The 16,465-nt window shown below is 46.8% G+C and overlaps 2 protein-coding genes across 3 annotated transcripts in view; one reads left to right on the top strand and one right to left on the bottom strand.

Annotated features, from left to right (window-relative positions):
* LOC135905109 (GILT-like protein 1) overlaps positions 1-16,465 on the bottom strand; it is a 213,445-nt gene that overhangs the window by 130,248 nt on the left and 66,732 nt on the right. The gene's annotated exons all lie outside the window — the stretch shown is intronic.
* Positions 1-16,465, top strand: part of TrpA1 (Transient receptor potential cation channel A1) — a 143,620-nt gene that overhangs the window by 83,893 nt on the left and 43,262 nt on the right. For both annotated transcript variants that reach the window (XM_065436093.1, XM_065436092.1), the window contains exons 6-10: positions 1,141-1,238; positions 1,780-2,016; positions 3,857-4,057; positions 6,893-7,065; positions 9,785-9,949. In XM_065436093.1, coding sequence (XP_065292165.1) covers positions 1,141-1,238; positions 1,780-2,016; positions 3,857-4,057; positions 6,893-7,065; positions 9,785-9,949 — 874 coding nt within the window. The remainder of the gene's footprint in view (positions 1-1,140; positions 1,239-1,779; positions 2,017-3,856; positions 4,058-6,892; positions 7,066-9,784; positions 9,950-16,465) is intronic.

Genomic DNA, 16,465 nt, shown 5'->3' with positions numbered 1-16,465 from the left:
TACGACGAGCCTAACTGGGGATGGGGTTACTGGAATTACGATAAGCATTCGCGCATATATCGGTACTCAGTACGTGAGGGGCCCAACTTCTGCTCACCTTTTGTGTGTTCGTTTTCCAGTGTGTCCAAGACTGTGCGCAGATTTGAGTTTCTGTCTTCACCTAACTCCGCCCTAGATACTTTGAACCTGTGACGTTTCGTCTTGCCTAACAGCACTTTTCGTAATATGTTTACTATTATGTGACAAGGACTAGCCTTTACCATTATATCGGGTGACTAGAATGGTGGTGTCCGCCGCAACAGCCTGCTGCATGTTGCAGCATGAGTTCGGGCCGAAGGATTCGCTGAAGTTCACCTTTCTTTTCTCTCGTTATATAAGCTTCATGGATGGCTTCGAGCTATACTGCGCGCTAATTTACCCATGGCGTGGGACTGGGGGTTTTATTAACAGGCATATCCGACAGAAGTGACGAAAACAGACGATATCATCACTTTACAGCAGCGCCGAAAGCTTGCTAGCATTAAATTCTTGCAGAAATTGAGCAATCATATTCTTAAATGCAAGCCTACCGCTTATCTACAGCCTTCATTCGCGAGACAAGTCACGATCATCCATATAAAATGGCATCTCTGTTTGTGCCTAATAATACCTTGAAACGCACGTTGTTCTCCCCCAAAATCTCCGCCTGGAATTATCGGCCTCGCAGCATGTTTTGATATTGTAAACCTCTGCACTCAATCGAAAAACGCTGCGTTACCACTGGTGCTTCACTCTATTGTTATGGCATTTTTATTCTGTTACCTGTATTAGACTCTACCTAGGGAATAAAACTATACCTGTAGAGCATCATTTATTGTGAACGCTTCGTGCAAATGCTACTATTATTTCGTTATATACTCTAAACATTGGTTTTTCTCACCTGCTTCGGCCTCAAGTATGGGCTTGCAGTATCGTCTAAAAAAAAACGTAAATTATATTATTACTTTAAAAGATCAAAAATAGATAAATAGCCCACAGTACGTTGGCGCCACATGCTTCGCAAGAGCTCCACACTACGGCTATTGTATTTCGTTCACGCATGACGAAAGCGCGATCATTATGTCATTCGCTTCGCACGCGTGGCCATTTATTTCTCCGCAGGAGAGTCCAGCGGCTATTCCCGAGCTGAGATGATGAAGCTCTACGACGCCGATGGCAACGTGCCTCTCCACTCTGCCGTCCACGCCGGAGACATAAAAGTGGGTATAAAATAACTCAGGAGCCCCACAAGTGTACAGAATACGAAATAATCTTCGACGTCTCTCTTTTCTTTTTCCCATCGAAGAAAAAGTCCTGTGGTACTTAAGGACTGAGCTTTACCTTAAATTCTTCTAAGTTCGTGGAAACTGACAAATTGAAGTTATCACCATTCAATGCACTGCATTTGATGCGGATTGTTGCAATTAAAAGAGAAAGAGAAAACCTAAAGCTTGAAGTCTGTAGGGAGCTGATCTTTGAAGTAGGCCATCAGTGGCTTTGCCAAAAGCTACTTATAAAGAAAATGCGCATTGAGGTCACACAAAAACGCTAAGTCAGTCATTCAGTCAGTCAGTAACTCAAATAAGACGAGTGACACGTTACAACAGCTGACAGACGCGATTCTGAACACTTGCTGGGGTTGATCGCTTGCATGCGTGCAATTCTCAATCTTCCTGACTGTTTTCTTTGTTATTATTCTTATCATTATTATTATTATAACGCGTGTCACTTTTTGGGGGACGCATGACGTCGTGATCGCAGGCGGTTCAGCTGTGCCTCGAGAGCGGCGCGCTGATCAGCACCCAACAGCACGACCTGTCGACGCCCGTGCACCTGGCGTGCGCCCAGGGCGCCATGGACATCGTGCGGCTCATGTTCTCCCGGCAGCCGGACCAGCGGGTGCACTGCCTCACCTGCAGCGACGCCCAACAGATGACGCCTCTGCACTGCGCCGCCATGTTCGACCACGTCGAGCTCGTCGAGTACCTCGTCTCCGAGGTACGTGGTGCTCGACCTTACGCGTATTCCGAGCTAACGTGCCCGAGCAAACCCAGACTTCCTGCACACTTTGGGGCGTATCTTGTCCCACAATAATAATCGTCATCCGTGCTGCCCGCGTTTCCTTTCTTCAACGCTGCGAGCCCGATACTTTCCAGTCACGAACGGCATGCGCCTTATCAGTCTGACGCAGCAATCTCGACAGGAAAGTAGCGAGCGCCGTGTTTTCAGGAAAGGAAACGCAAGCAAGGCAGATGACGATTATAGTTGTGGGACAAATATACGCCACAAAGGGTGCAACCGTTTTAAGAGTGAAGGCTTTGGATTCGGGCTATAGTTGGTATTCCATTACAAACATCGCTTATGGTGCGTACGTAGACAGAGGGACCGAAAGAACGACGAAGACAAGCGCTGCGTTGGGATCGAAGAAGGGAATCCAATCCAATCCAATCGTTGGAATAATGCGCCTGGTGTAGGATATACACGCTAAGAGAAGTTTACACCCCTTGGGGTGTACATCTGCCACACAGCGATAATCGTCGTCTGCCTCGCTTGCGTTTCCTTTCTTGAAAACGCCGCACCCGCTACTTTCCTGTCGGCAACGCTGTGTCATGCTGATAACGCGCATGCCGTTCGTTACTGGGAAGTACCGGGCTCGCAGCGTTAAAGAAAGGAAATGCGGACAAGACAGATGAGGTTTATCGTTGTGTGGCAAGATACGACTCAGAGGGCGTAAACTTTTTATAGTGCACGGGGTAGCTGGTATACGATTGCAAACATCCCTTACACCGCGTACGTAGACAGAGGGACCGAGAGAACTAGACGAGAACAAGCACTGCGTAGGATTAACGTGCGTGGTGTAGGATATAGTCGCGTTTATTCCGCAAGCCGGCTGCTGGTATGCAGCCTTCGACCCTCTCCGAATTAGTTAGGGCGCTCAGTAACAGCTTCGCCCCAGTGGCGTGAGCCCGTTATGTTGACGTCACAACTACGTCATGAAAGAGAAGACAAAAAGCACGCGGCACTTATGTTCGCGTAATAAAACAGGTGGCCCGCGGGGAAGCTCTCCGCCAGGGATAGGCCAAGGCGCGATCACTTGAGAAGAGTTTCGTGTGATGGAATTACCGCTATACAAGGAGGCATCACCATCGGATAACAGCTCTGGCTTCGAGTCTTGTAAATACAAAAAGCTCCGTCAGGGTTCTCGACTAGCCGAACGATGTTTTTGAGTGTAGCGTGAATGTCGTGTCAGCCTAGCCATATGTCAAAAGGGCAGAGTTGTGGCAATTCTTACAAACGGTGAGATTAGTTGGCGCGAATGACTGCTGTCGCAAACTTGCGACGCTGTATGTGAACTGGTGCGAAATGTGACAGCAAAACTGGCGTCTCTCGCAATATTTACCGCCGGGAATTCTTCTAAAAGTGCAGGCTCGAGCGAGGTCGTACTTTAATGTCACAAGTTTTTCGATAAATTTCGTCCTTGTGGCTTCAAACGGCTTTGGAAATTTCAAATTTCAACGAAATGTTATATATTAAACGCAACAGTTCACAATCACTCTGCACATGCCAGAAGGTTAATTGCCTTGCTTGTCCTGGAAAACAATCAATTTTTTTTCAAACATTTAGAAAGATTCGATGCAATAAATAACGTCACCAGAGCGTCTGAAGCCCACAAGCTCGAAGTTCCCGCATTAGCAGAACAATGGTGGCGCCCAAACCTTTCCACTACTACCTTCCAGTATAGAAAACTGTATGGCTTATACACGACTTCCGAGATCGGGCTGCGACCCATCTCGGAGTTCACGCTTCCGCTCAATTCGCGCGGCGTGCTTTACAACAGGGTGCCAGCATGAACGCCACGGACAAGGAGGGCCGCACGGTGATCCTGCTGGCGGCTGCCCGCGGTGCCTGGAAGACGGTGACAGCCCTGCTGAGGCTGGACGCCGACCTGAGCGTCAAGGACAACCTGCGCCGCAACCTGCTGCATCACATCGTGCTCAGCGGGGGGCTCCTGGACGACTTCCACGGGGAGATCAACGAGGTACGCGGCTGCCGGTCGCACCACTTTCCCTAGGATTCGGTTTGCTTATGGCCGCGAGTGGAAACGCTGGCAGCTGTCAACCACTGTGACAGCGGCGTTTACCTAAGCAAACGAAATAATTTCCAGTAACTCGAGAATGGCGATAGGAGGTCTTTGTTATTATTATTACTATTATTACTATTATTATTATTATTTTTCTTGTTGTTATTATTATTGTTATTATTACTGTCATTCTCGTCGTTGTTGTCATCGTCGTCATCGTCGGTGATGATGATGACGACGACGACGACGACGATGATGATGATGATGATGATGATGATGATGATGCATATATACGTAACACTGAGAGACAAGAAAACAAGGGAAAAGCAGGCTGGCAAGTATTGAAAAATTACTACAACGCCTGTCTAGCCTATGGGAAAGAGGAGATAGCAATACAGAAATAAAAGATATATAAAAAAATGGCGCGGAGGAGGTCGCATGAGAGCGTTCTGGCGCTTACAGCGCGTTTTCTAAAAGTGCAATATCGCTGGAGCTCATACGAGACCATTCGAGCAATAATGAATCCTGGAAACGGGCTAGAAGAGTCTACAGAAAAAAAAAAGAAATTTAAAAAGAAAGACAGCAGTATTGCAACGGGTTCTACAGTTTCCACTAGCAGACAGAAGCCAATCACTCAAGTGAACACAATAATAAGAAATACCACGCAAAACTTGCCAACTGCCAATACAGAGGTGCAATATCACTTTTTGAAAGCACGCCTTATTGATGACGACTGTGCAGAAGCAACATTTGTTGCTGGCACTGTTAGCACAAATCTGCACACGCAGGCAGTTCAAGCGAGATACCGAATGAAGTATCCTCGTTTACCGTAAACTGCGCGGTCGAGGTTGATCGCGAGATCAATCAAAAAGAAACACTTACATCCAGGCGTAAAGAAGAAATAAAATTATTGGGACTGTTGTTGTTTATCTGCGCCCCGTCCAATAGCACCAGTACAAGCGATGTAAAGGACAGCACAAGGACCTGACAAGCGCAGGCCAGTGTCCACGTCTCTCCCGTCGCTCTCTGTCAACCGCTTCTGACCCCCTAATAATCGATCGTCGGGCTCGCAACAAAGGGTTTCATATGGGAGACTGACAAAGAAAGGGAGGATTGCCCCCGGATAGCGAAACCCCGCAGGTCGATTACTTCTCGTTGCGAACAATCTTACTCACCGTCTGCAGTACTGAACCTTCTCTTTCGTGACCCCTGATCACAAGGCTTCCTCTCGATCGTCCTCAAAAAAGAAAAGAACACAGCGTTGCAGCCGGCGCAAGCTGCAGCTATGCTCACTGCACCGTATCCTGCTCGAAAACTCCGCAGCTTCGCGGAAGCGAGCGTCACAATGAGTTCCAGCTGAATATACTGACAAGGGCCACAGGCAACAAGAGATCCCACTCACCGCTGGGGCCGTCGACACCAGTAGTCACGCAACACTGGCATCTAAAGAGTTCAGGCACCAGCGACTCGTGGAAGCTAAAGCTGGCTTCAACTATACATGCTTACTGTTTGCAGGCAGACTTGTAGAATACATCAACTCCCTGCGGAGATATTGCTGTCTCACGTATGGGCTGCGCATGCTGCTTCAATATGTAAGACCATGTGTTCTTAAACAACCAGAGTATTGGAAATCGCGGGCTTATATAAAATTTTAATGAGCAATAAGTCTGCTTACTGCAGAGCAAGGTTCACTTAAAAACCTTGTTTCCCTCCGTCGCCGGGGCGCTATTATTGCCCTAGGACCTCTGTAGCGGTGGTTCTAAATATCGAGACCTGAGGCCAACTCCAGTGGCGCAACTGGTTTCCCGGTCCTCCGTCTTGGAAAATTCGTGTGTAAACCGTAAGCAAGACGTTACACGTAACTTGTGCCAAACCAATAAAAAGCGTGTGAGCGCAACGCATGTGGGCCCAGTGCATCATTTTTTTCTCTGCCCCCGTGAGCAACTCGCAGCTCGTTTTCGACACCGCGTACACAGGATGACATTTTGCTTCCAGCATATTTCGATGACAGGGATGTATGGGCTATACTTATGTTATGGAAGGCTAAGTCTTCTATTTGTTCACTCTATTTTGGGCACGCACACATGTACTATCTAATCAGCTCGAATTAACGATGAAAGTTACGAACTTTCCCATAGCCTGTAGGAAACTTTTCTTTGCAATGCCTCTCTACCCAAGAAACAAAAGAAACAAAGAAACAAACAACACACGTCAATGCTTTGGCCTTTGTTACCTTACTCTTTTATGCTTCCTGGCTATTTCGCACTGTCTTTACATCTGAATAATCGCGATGAAAAAGCCAGCAATCATTATTGAAGAAATATTATCGTTATCATCATCAGCCTATTTTATATCCACTGTAGGACGAAGGCCTTTCTCAGCGATCTCCAATTGTTCTTGTCTTGCGCCAGCTGACCCTATCTTATACCTGCAAATGTCCTAATTTCATCACACCACCAAGTTATCCGCCTTTCTCGACTGCGCTTCCCTTGTCTTAGTACCTCATTCGGTAACTCTAATAAGCCACCGACTATCGGCTTTCCGCATCAAATAGCCTACCTGGCTCCACTTCCTCCTCCTAGTGCCGAATTGAAGGAGTATACACGCCCGGAGCTCCAATTCCCAATAGCAAACTTTCGTGATTTGAATATGTAAGTTTCATAATCATATGATATCTTTAATGCGGAGTTACGGCCATGTAACACTCGTAAAAATGATTGTTTGAATTCTGCTTCTCTTCCAGTGCCCGAAAGTGTAACTGACAAAACTCCTTCGCACGACGTTATTTTGCAGCGACTGAAAGACTTCGCTGAGCTGCTCAACGAGCGCGATATCCAGGGCTGCACAGCGATGCATTACGCTTCGAGAAATGGCCAGCTCAAAACAATCGAAAGCCTGCTCCACTTTGGCGCCATCGTAAACCTCAAGAACAACGACAATCAGTCGCCCCTACACTTCGCCGCAAGGTGAGCGACCAGCAGTAGCCGCAGTGAACAGGAGTGCATTGCGACACTCCTCTCATTCCTTTTTGACGTGTTCTAGAGGGGCCATATAGTCACGACAAGTGTTGCAGAATCGCAAATCGTTAACCGCCCCAGCAACTACAACTTTGGCAGCGCGAAAAAAATGTACCTCTTGCATCCTGATACCAACTGGTGCCGCGATTGATCTACTTCGCGGCACTGATCTGATATCTCAAAGTAGCTCTCGAGTCGCAAGTTGGGGGAAATAAATCCAGAACCACTCCCCCTCCCCCTCTCTCTCTAGTCTTTCCCTCGCCAGGTCACTTTAACATGTCATCGACTAAAGCATCGAGTGCAAATTCTTACAATTTTAAGTTTCGCCGATGTTAACGATGCCGCCGTCATAGAGACGGCTAGATATATCAAATTTTAAAATGCCATGGATAACTGCTGTTGATTGACTGTGATGTGTCTCGGGAAAAGCGGCTAAGGGCAGAATAGACGAAGAAAGGAACAAGCAAATAGGAAGCAAAGTAAACTATTCGTGCGGTGGAGCGGGTTACTCAGTCTCACGCGACGGTTCAGGTGAAGTGACTTTGCAAACTGCTGCAGCACTCTCGCGGACTTGCGCATTATGCACGTACAGAGCCACAGTTGGAAAAGTTGGAAGTATCGCGTTACTGTGTGATTTTTCTGCTTTCCACTTTTTTTCCCTCTTCTTCTTCTTTCTCCTTTTATTCTCTTTACCCCTTTCCCCAGAGAGGGTAGCCAGCTGGTACTTACACTGGCTAACCTCCCTGTCTTTCCTCCCCTTTGTCTCCTCCTCTTTCTCCTCCTTGATTTATGAGGGTGAGCAGCCACCACACAATCTGGACGCCATGGTGGAGCGAGCTCTTGAGCTTCAAAGAAAATACATACTCACAGTGTGTGTTGGACAGCTTCGATGCAATCACAAAAAAATTTAAGGCAACAGCGCGGTACACAGTCGCATAAGAAACGAACGCTCTTACGTACCACCCAGTCGCTTTCGACTCTTAGTGACACCATAAACATGACACTGCCACTAAAAAAACTTACTTAAAACAAGTTTTTTAAGCTCACTGAGACGCTTTCCTGTGGCCCGAAGAATGCCATCTGACCATCTCGTGCACTAACGTCCCCGTTCTCTTCGTCTTTCAGCTTTAGCAAGCATTAAGCTTCGTTCCGTTGAAGTGGCAGTCCGCATGAAGTAACCGAAATACGACAGATTTAGTTTTATGGACTCTGCTTGAAAGACCCGCCGTGGTTGCTCAGTGGCTATGGTGTTGGGCTGCTGAGCACGAGGTCGCGGGATCGAATCCCGGCCACGGCGGCCGCATTTCGATGGGGGCGAAATGCGAAAACACCCGTGTACTTAGATTTAGGTGCACGTTAAAGAACCCCAGGTGGTCAAAATTTCCGGAGTCCTCCACTACGGCGTGCCTCATAATCAGAAAGTGGTTTTGGCACGTAAAACCCCAAATATTATTATTATTATCTGCTTGAAAGGAACATTGAGGTTTAATTTCTCTTAATACCGAAAGACTGGTTCGTCTGGCAGCCAATGGAATTCTCAAGGAATGAACAGGGAGCAAAAATTGAAGGACATCCTCGCTTCAATCAAGACAGGGACGATTGCCTAAAAGTGAGCTAATGCAGGTTACATGTATACAGCTGCGCAGCTTTCCTTATAATTGGGAACTAGGGCATCAGTAGGCATTCATTAGCTATACCACGTGAAATTTAAGACTGAAGTCGTAAGCAAAAGGGCTAGTTTTATTTAAATACGCACGAGTTCGTCATCTTCATGACGTTATTCCTATAAACAGAGCTTGGCGTTCCTTTGCTGGCCGTCAAAATGAGACGGCTGTATGAATATGCACCAAAAGAAACCGCCTAGTCACGCCATGAGCCATTTGGCTCTGTGCCATATTCGTAAATGCACTTTGAAGAGCCAGAACTTTTGAATATTCAAAGCGTTCATACCGTGATCGGGAAATGAAAGGCAACAAGCATGCAGTATTACACAAAATGAACCACGAAGCTATTGATAATTTTGCCAAAGAAGGACATATCGCATTTCCCGCGTCGCATGGTTTTGCATTCTTGCCGCCAGTCAATATTTGTTAGACTCAAGAACTTAATTATTAACTCATTGCTGGTTTCCCTTATTGAGCAGTCATAATGACAGAGCACTACTTGAATATTTCAATATGACAAGTCATCTACATTTAGCGTGTTCACTATTTACTGAGAAGTTTCGGAAAGCCTCATTTCATGTTGTATATGTTGATTGTATTGTGTAATGAAGCCTTGCGAGCAGCTCAACTTATTTTACAGACTCGAAAAAGTCAATCATTCATTGCGCTTCACAAACGCACTTTTAACGACCACTGGCACCAACCGTTACTGAAATGTGAGAGCAAAAATAATTTTTTTTTTGTAAGCTCTCTCCAAGCAGCCAGCAGGAATCGTGTATTGGAAGGTAGTTTTGCTTTCAGAAAATCTTTGGATGTTCGCGTGTTACGCGGGAATGTAAGTTGTGCTACTCGCAATGGTTCATTACCAACTAAATCATTTCCTCATCCTGAGAAGTGTTAGCGTGAGCATTGGCAAAGTATCTGGTACAATCTTCACCAGATCTGCCGTTTCGGCGAAATGCCATCACAGTGACATCAATCCGGTCATCTTTCCCGCGCTATAGGTACGGTCGTTACAACACGGTTCGCCACCTGCTCGAAAGCAAGAAGGGTCACCTGATCATCAACGAGATGGACGGTGAAGGCAAGACGCCGCTACACATAGCTTCGCAGAATGGACACACTAGGGTGGTCCACCTACTCCTGGTGAAAGGCGCACTGCTTCACAGGTGAGTGCCAAAAGTTCGGGCGCCCTCTTCAGAGTCTGTACAAGAAGTCGACACAAGCGGATTGCGATGGATACGCGAGTGCCTTACTTAACGAACAGGCATGTAAGTTCAATGTCGTAAATTACCCAATCTTCAGCGCCAGAACGACACATATCCTGACAAGGTTCATTCCTCATTCTTCTGTTAAGCACGTAAACCTGAGGTCAAGCAGTAGTAAATGAAGAAATGCAGCCGTGGCCAACTGCATTGGCAAAGCGGTGGAAAAAGCTATTCCTGCTGGCCGAACTGACAAAACAAGTTGAACAAAGTACTTTTCTTCCTTGATGAAACAAGCGAAATTCGTAATCGGTGAATCCCGATGTGAATACCCGTCTAGCAGTGACTTGATGAATGTGCGACCACGCGCAAGTTCCTTCACTTTTTTGCATGATTGCCAAAGTTTCTAGTGATGACATGGCTCATGACTGATATGTCAGTGCACATTCTGTGGGAGATGATGATGCGGAGCCCTCCACCAAGACTTTTGCGGTAAGTCGGGCAAAAGAAAGAAGCTTTGATTTTGAGCATAGAGTCACGCCATTGATCCCCAATCGGCTTCCACAAAGAAAGGATATATATATATATATATAAATTAAGCTTGTTGAGACGCGAGAGGATAATACTACTTTAAGAACGTTCACCTCGTCCCTAATTGAGGGCTGGTCAAGAAGATTGCTTCCAAACTCAATTCTCTCGGTTGTCTAGTCAAGGTGAAAGCCTGTAATTCAAAATGTCCTTCCAGAAAGACGTCCAATTAAATATGCTATTTCTTGGAAAAAGCGATGACCAATCGAATAAACCTTGTCTCCTAGTTTCGTAAAACGCCGAGGCGAGCTGTTTCTCCACTTGCTTCTCCGGTATGGATTTGTCGGCAATCGAAATGAAGGAAAATTGGCTAAGCGCGAGGACACCGGTGTGTCACAGCGAATCCTTTCTTTTTGTCACGTTGTGGGGTATGAGCAGTACTTTGGGAACTTAGCTGACGCAGCTTGGAGTTACACAATGCCTCAAGAGGATGTCGTCATCTTTCGTATGAATTCAATGCGTGGGGAAATTGAACGGTGGCCCTGTCACTGACATCTTTTCTTGAGCGCCGCTTTATACAGCAGGACAAAGACTTGAGAGAGCGTGGGCTCACGTTTCTGCTAACGCTCGCTTGGATGAATGCTTTCATTTTGTAATCGGATGGGCTTTGTCCCAGCTTTCCAGAACACAAGGGAACGTCTGCTGATTTCATCTCTCTATTTTGATGAGTGAACAGGGGTATTTTTCTCGTTTTTTTGTATTGTCTTTGAAAGGAGTAAGATCCTAGTGGAAAGCCAAACCACAGAAAAGCCTTGGCAGGTGGTCTTATATGCAGATGGCCTGCACATTCGAGTTTTTTTTTTTAATTATTGCGAAGTATCGCACATCTGTTTCGATATAATTGAACAATAGTATATGCCAGTTCACCACAAAATGAGATGTTCTGTGTCGTTCTAATCGATCTCATTCACTCCGTTTTTAAGCGACACTTCTGGCTGCAGTATCCCCACGGAATCTTTTGCTGTAGGCAAGGATTGTGTTCTATTACGAGCTTCATCTCATCGTCACCGCATCGTCAAATGGTTTCCGGCCCACACAGGGGCAGGCGTGCACCCCGTTTTTAAGCGACACTTCTGGCTGCAGCATCCCCACGGAATATTTCGCTGTAGGCAAGCATTGGGCTCTATTATCAGTTTCTTCACATCGTCACCACATCGTCAAATGGTTTCCGGCCCACACGGGAGCAGACGTGCACCCCGTTTTTAAGCGACACTTCTGGCTGCAGCATCCCCACGGAATCTTTTGCTGTAGGCAAGCATTGTGTTCTATTATCAGTTCCTTCACATCGTCACCACATCGTCAAATGGTTTCCGGTCCACATGGGGGCAGACGTGCACCCCGTTTTTAAGTGACACTTCTGGCTGCAGCATCCCCACGGAATCTTTTGCTGTAGGCAAGCATTGTGTTCTATTATCAGTTCCTTCACATCATCATCACATCGTCAAATGGTTTCCGGCCCACATGGGGGCAGACGGGCACGCCGACTTCCCCAACGCCAACGAGCTGGCGCACGGCGGCGCGCGCGGACACACACCGCAGCGATCGTGGTGAGCGAAGCGGCGGAGAGGGAGGGGAGCACCGAGACCCGCTGCTCACCTTCAACGAAATAACAACGCATTATCAGCTGTCGAGTAGTACCTTCCCGCTTGCCCACGCTAAACTCACTGGACCACAGTCATCGATATTCAGAATGCTTCAGACAGGGTCGTTCCCCTCGAGAGGCAGACTGAGCTATTGTTCACCAGAGATAGAGCCGCAATGTCCGGATTGTGGCGAATCGTACTGCTCGCAAGCGCACATGCTCTGGCAATGCTCCGTGTTAAGCGGCACCGTGTTGAGTAAAGAAGAAGACTGGGTGGACGCCCTGCGAAGTGATGGCCACCAGACCCAGTTCCGGGCGGTCCAGAAGGCTCACGAAAGGTCGCAGGCTCAGGGGCTTCCCGTCCCAACGTGGGTGCGGTCCGCGACCCCTGCCGACCACTAAACCAAGAGTGGGTGGGGAGCGGTCCCTCAGGACTCAATAAAGTTATTTTCTCCTCCTTCAGGCACAGCCTCATGTCCTTGTCTCGCACAAATGAAGAGGCAGCAGGCATTACATTTTAGTTCCCTCGAGCATCAGTGCGTTCTTTTTAAATATTTTGCCTCAAGCTTTTCATACATGTCATCGTTTTAAGCGATTACTCCTAATCAGAGAAAAGTGTATAGGATTCTTTTTTCGCGAGCCATATTTCTGTCCAGAAACGCGACGTCCATTAGTATTTCTGCTATTAGTTTTTCGAGTGGAGATTTTCTACAAAAAACAAACTTGCGGACAAAACATCGGCGATAATTCACAATGCACCTCTACAAAGCCTCTACAAAGCCGAACACCTACAAAGCCGAACACCTCTACAAAGCCGTTCAATTCATTGAAGGAGTGACTTGCTTTAAGACGCATATCTTGTTGCAGTCAGGACATTGCGGTAGCGTTTGCTGTTTTATTCCGTTATTCCGCAGAGAAGAAAGCCGTTAGTCGGCGTATGTATGGCCGCGTGGTTTAAGTGTCTAAAAATATAGGCAGATTCGCCCTATCTGTGTTGTCTCCAGCAACGCGAGCGCCGGCATGGGAGGCGACCTGTACACCTTTTGACAATGCTTTCTCCCGACAGCGCGTGCATGTCAAATAACTACATACATTGGCGTTTGGGCCATGAATGCACCTCGCCACCAAACACCAACAACCAGCCACCGATCACCAGACGCCGATCACCAGTCACCAGCCCCCATTTACCGACCAGCCAGCCACCGACAACTATAACGGGTGAAAGAGTCAAAGGAAGCTATTCTCATTAAAAAAAAGAAATCCCGATATTAGGCAATTGCTTGGAACCCAGCACAAACGTTTTAGCACATGGGCAGATATCTTCATCTTCATCGAAGCTGTTCGACACACCAAAGTCAAGAGAGAGAGAGAGAGAGAATTATGCATAGAAAGGCAGGAAGGTTAAGCAGAGGTAGTTTCGGTTGGCTTTTCTGCACGGGGGAAGGCTTCAGGGGAATAAAAAGAGAAAGAGAGTGGAAGGCGGGATAGACAAAAAGAAAGACGAGCACGAACAAACCGCTCACACTACATCGCGGAAGTGTACTCCGATACTGACTTTGATAGACCAAACGCAGAATGCGCAGACTTTTGTTTGTAAGTAATCTCTGTCATTCACCGGCATGTACAGCAACAAGATTGGCTGGCATTTTCTCTTAAGAACGTTTCTAGCGTAGGACATTTTTGTGAACTGTCCCCGGTACTAGAAACATGCAGCCCGGCAAAGCAAAAAATAATATAATGTAAAATTCATAGAAATGCGACTGGCTCAACTTCTGCCTTGATTATTGCACCAAGAGTGTCCTTTATTTTTATTCCCTATTAATCACCACCAAAACTTTATAGCATCTGTTCAAACCCGGTCATGATGCTTTGCTAAATATATTGGCTACACGTACTTACTCCATAAAGTCCACCTATAATTTCTGGTGCGCTGAGTTAGGCACCTCAAAACTTAAGGTTTAACGTTTTACTACCCATTCACAGTTCCCACCGAAGAAAATTAGAAGGACTGGTTTAGCTTTATTTAGGGCCATGCAGAGTACATTTGTACAAAAGCAGATAACGATGTGTTGGCAGTGTGTTCAAAAAGGGTGGTTGGTCCATCGTTGGCAAAAAAAATGGCTGTGGCTTAGCTAAGGTTAAGCCCAGGATGCGAAGCATACTAGCCTTTATTTTAGTTGTTGAACCACTGTTTAGCCTGGTGAACTGCTGTTGCTTGGCTATATTTGGTTCGGCTAGACGAAGAAACAACTCATGCGTTACTCTGCTTCGCCTTCAAGAGTGGAACGCGACAGCGTTCCCGTCGACCCGCCAAAGGGTGTAAGACAATGGGCTACGGAGCAGCGACTACGCGCCCCGCATTGGACGCGGTGAGCGTCGAGCAACGCAGCGTTCGGCGCGGCAACGAAATGTGCGCCTGAGCAAGCGACGCGCGCCTGAGCCTTAGAAACAGCTCGTTTCTAAGGCAACACCTCATTCACTAGAGGCGCTTTTGTACCGCTTTGAAGCATCGTACTCGTTTCTCAGTGGTAGCGTCTCCGTCTCACACTCCGGAGACCCTGGTTCGATTCCCACCTAGCCTATCTTGCAAGAGTTGAGCCAAAGCCTCCTAGAAAATCAGTCTCTGTAGCACGCCGCAACCATCGCTTCTCATTCCAACGAGCAGCTGTGTCTCCAGGAGGCATCTCACCTCGTGAGTGTGTAGCAGAGGCAAGCGCAGCTGCTTATATACCGCCGCGACGCCGCGAGCGACGGCGCGAGTTGGAGCCCCGTCTCTCCTCTGTCGTGACGTCACGGTGTCACGTGGTATTGAAGGCGACACCGCCGCGCCTGAGGAGCTGGGTTGAGCTCTCGTAATATGCTTCGCATAAAAGAAAACAGAAATAGCGCGACAGAAGACCGAGCGCTGCTGTCCTGTGCTCTTTGCTCGCTCGTCCTGTGTCGCGCTGTTTCTGTTTTATTCCAACGGTACGTTATCCGAGTTGTAACCTAATAAGCGCAGTAATTATTTATTAGCGACTTTTCAGTTGAATTATACGCAACTGTAAACTGAAAAGCCCTACTGTAGGCTATGCGTTAAGATTACTGTGCTTAAATGAGAATTTTGAGGTTTGAAAACAGAGTAGCGTACGTATCCTACGCTGAGCATTACAGGAAACCAGCTAAATTAAGTTGACGCAATAATCCTTAGTAGCATTTTCGATACGCTGGAGCGAGCCTTTAGTCGTAAATAGTTAAGCAAACCGATTACAAATATTGAATTACTATGCTACCTATTTTTAATCAAATAGCACCTTACCTTGTTTTTTGTGCTTGGTAGGAATGCGTTCTCATCGCCCGGAAATAAGTTAGAGCAAGTTGTTGTAACTTCCCTAGTTGTGGAGCCATGTTTTGTCTTGGCGGGGTCACATGCCCTCCGCGCGTTCTTTCAGGAGGTTATATTTCAAGCCCCCCTTGAGCTAGGAAACTAAGTTCACTATGGGCAGATCGCAAACAAACGAACACGCATACGAACAAATGAACAAATAACGTGAGCGAGAGTTAATGGGCATAGCGGGCAGAAAATAGACGTTGCTAGGCAACCTGTTCTTGACAAATCCTCCCTTTCTAAACAAAGGAAGGATCATTGTGTGTGTGCTAGACCGCTTCGTCTCACATTACTTGGCTGCTGCCTTTTTCCCCTTGCGAATGCAAACAACGCGAACGGACATTGGCCCAATAATGACGCACTCTGTGGGCTTCGCGAAGGGGCATTGGATTTCGCGAAAACCAATTCGTTTTATTGTGTTGCAGTTCAAGCGGAGCCATTTTGTTCTACCAATGGTTGTTTCGTTTTGACGGCTCGGATTACTGTACACATTGAGTGTAACACTATAGAGGCTGGAAATACTGTACCTAGGGGAGATGAAATCCGAAGTTGCGCTTTTTTTCCATGCTTTGGCGTCCTTACACCTCAACTGGCGTAGATTCAAACTTCCAAATTATAAAGCCGTTGCCATTCGATACGCTAATTTAACCACACAAAACCCGGACACCCTCTCGCACAGAGAAAGATTAGAATAACTTGGTCGCCTTTATTTTTCGCAATGTACAGTACACTTGTAACACCACATAATATGGGATTCAAGTAAAACCTTAATTAGTAGAATAAATAACTAAATAATCATTGCTTTTCTGAGCTGTAGCGAACAGGAAATTTCCTAAAGCGTGTCAGAGAAGTTTCTACTTGCATGGCGGTCTTTCCACCGCTTAATTCATCCTTACATAAGGTATCAACATTAGCGTACGAAAAATGATACTAGGGCATTATG

The sequence above is a fragment of the Dermacentor albipictus genome, chromosome 6, assembly GCF_038994185.2.
Source record: "Dermacentor albipictus isolate Rhodes 1998 colony chromosome 6, USDA_Dalb.pri_finalv2, whole genome shotgun sequence".
In the NCBI taxonomy this organism is placed as follows: Eukaryota; Metazoa; Arthropoda; class Arachnida; order Ixodida; family Ixodidae; genus Dermacentor; species Dermacentor albipictus.
The sequence above is the reverse complement of the archived record's forward strand: the minus strand, read 5'-3'. Positions and strand labels throughout refer to the sequence as shown.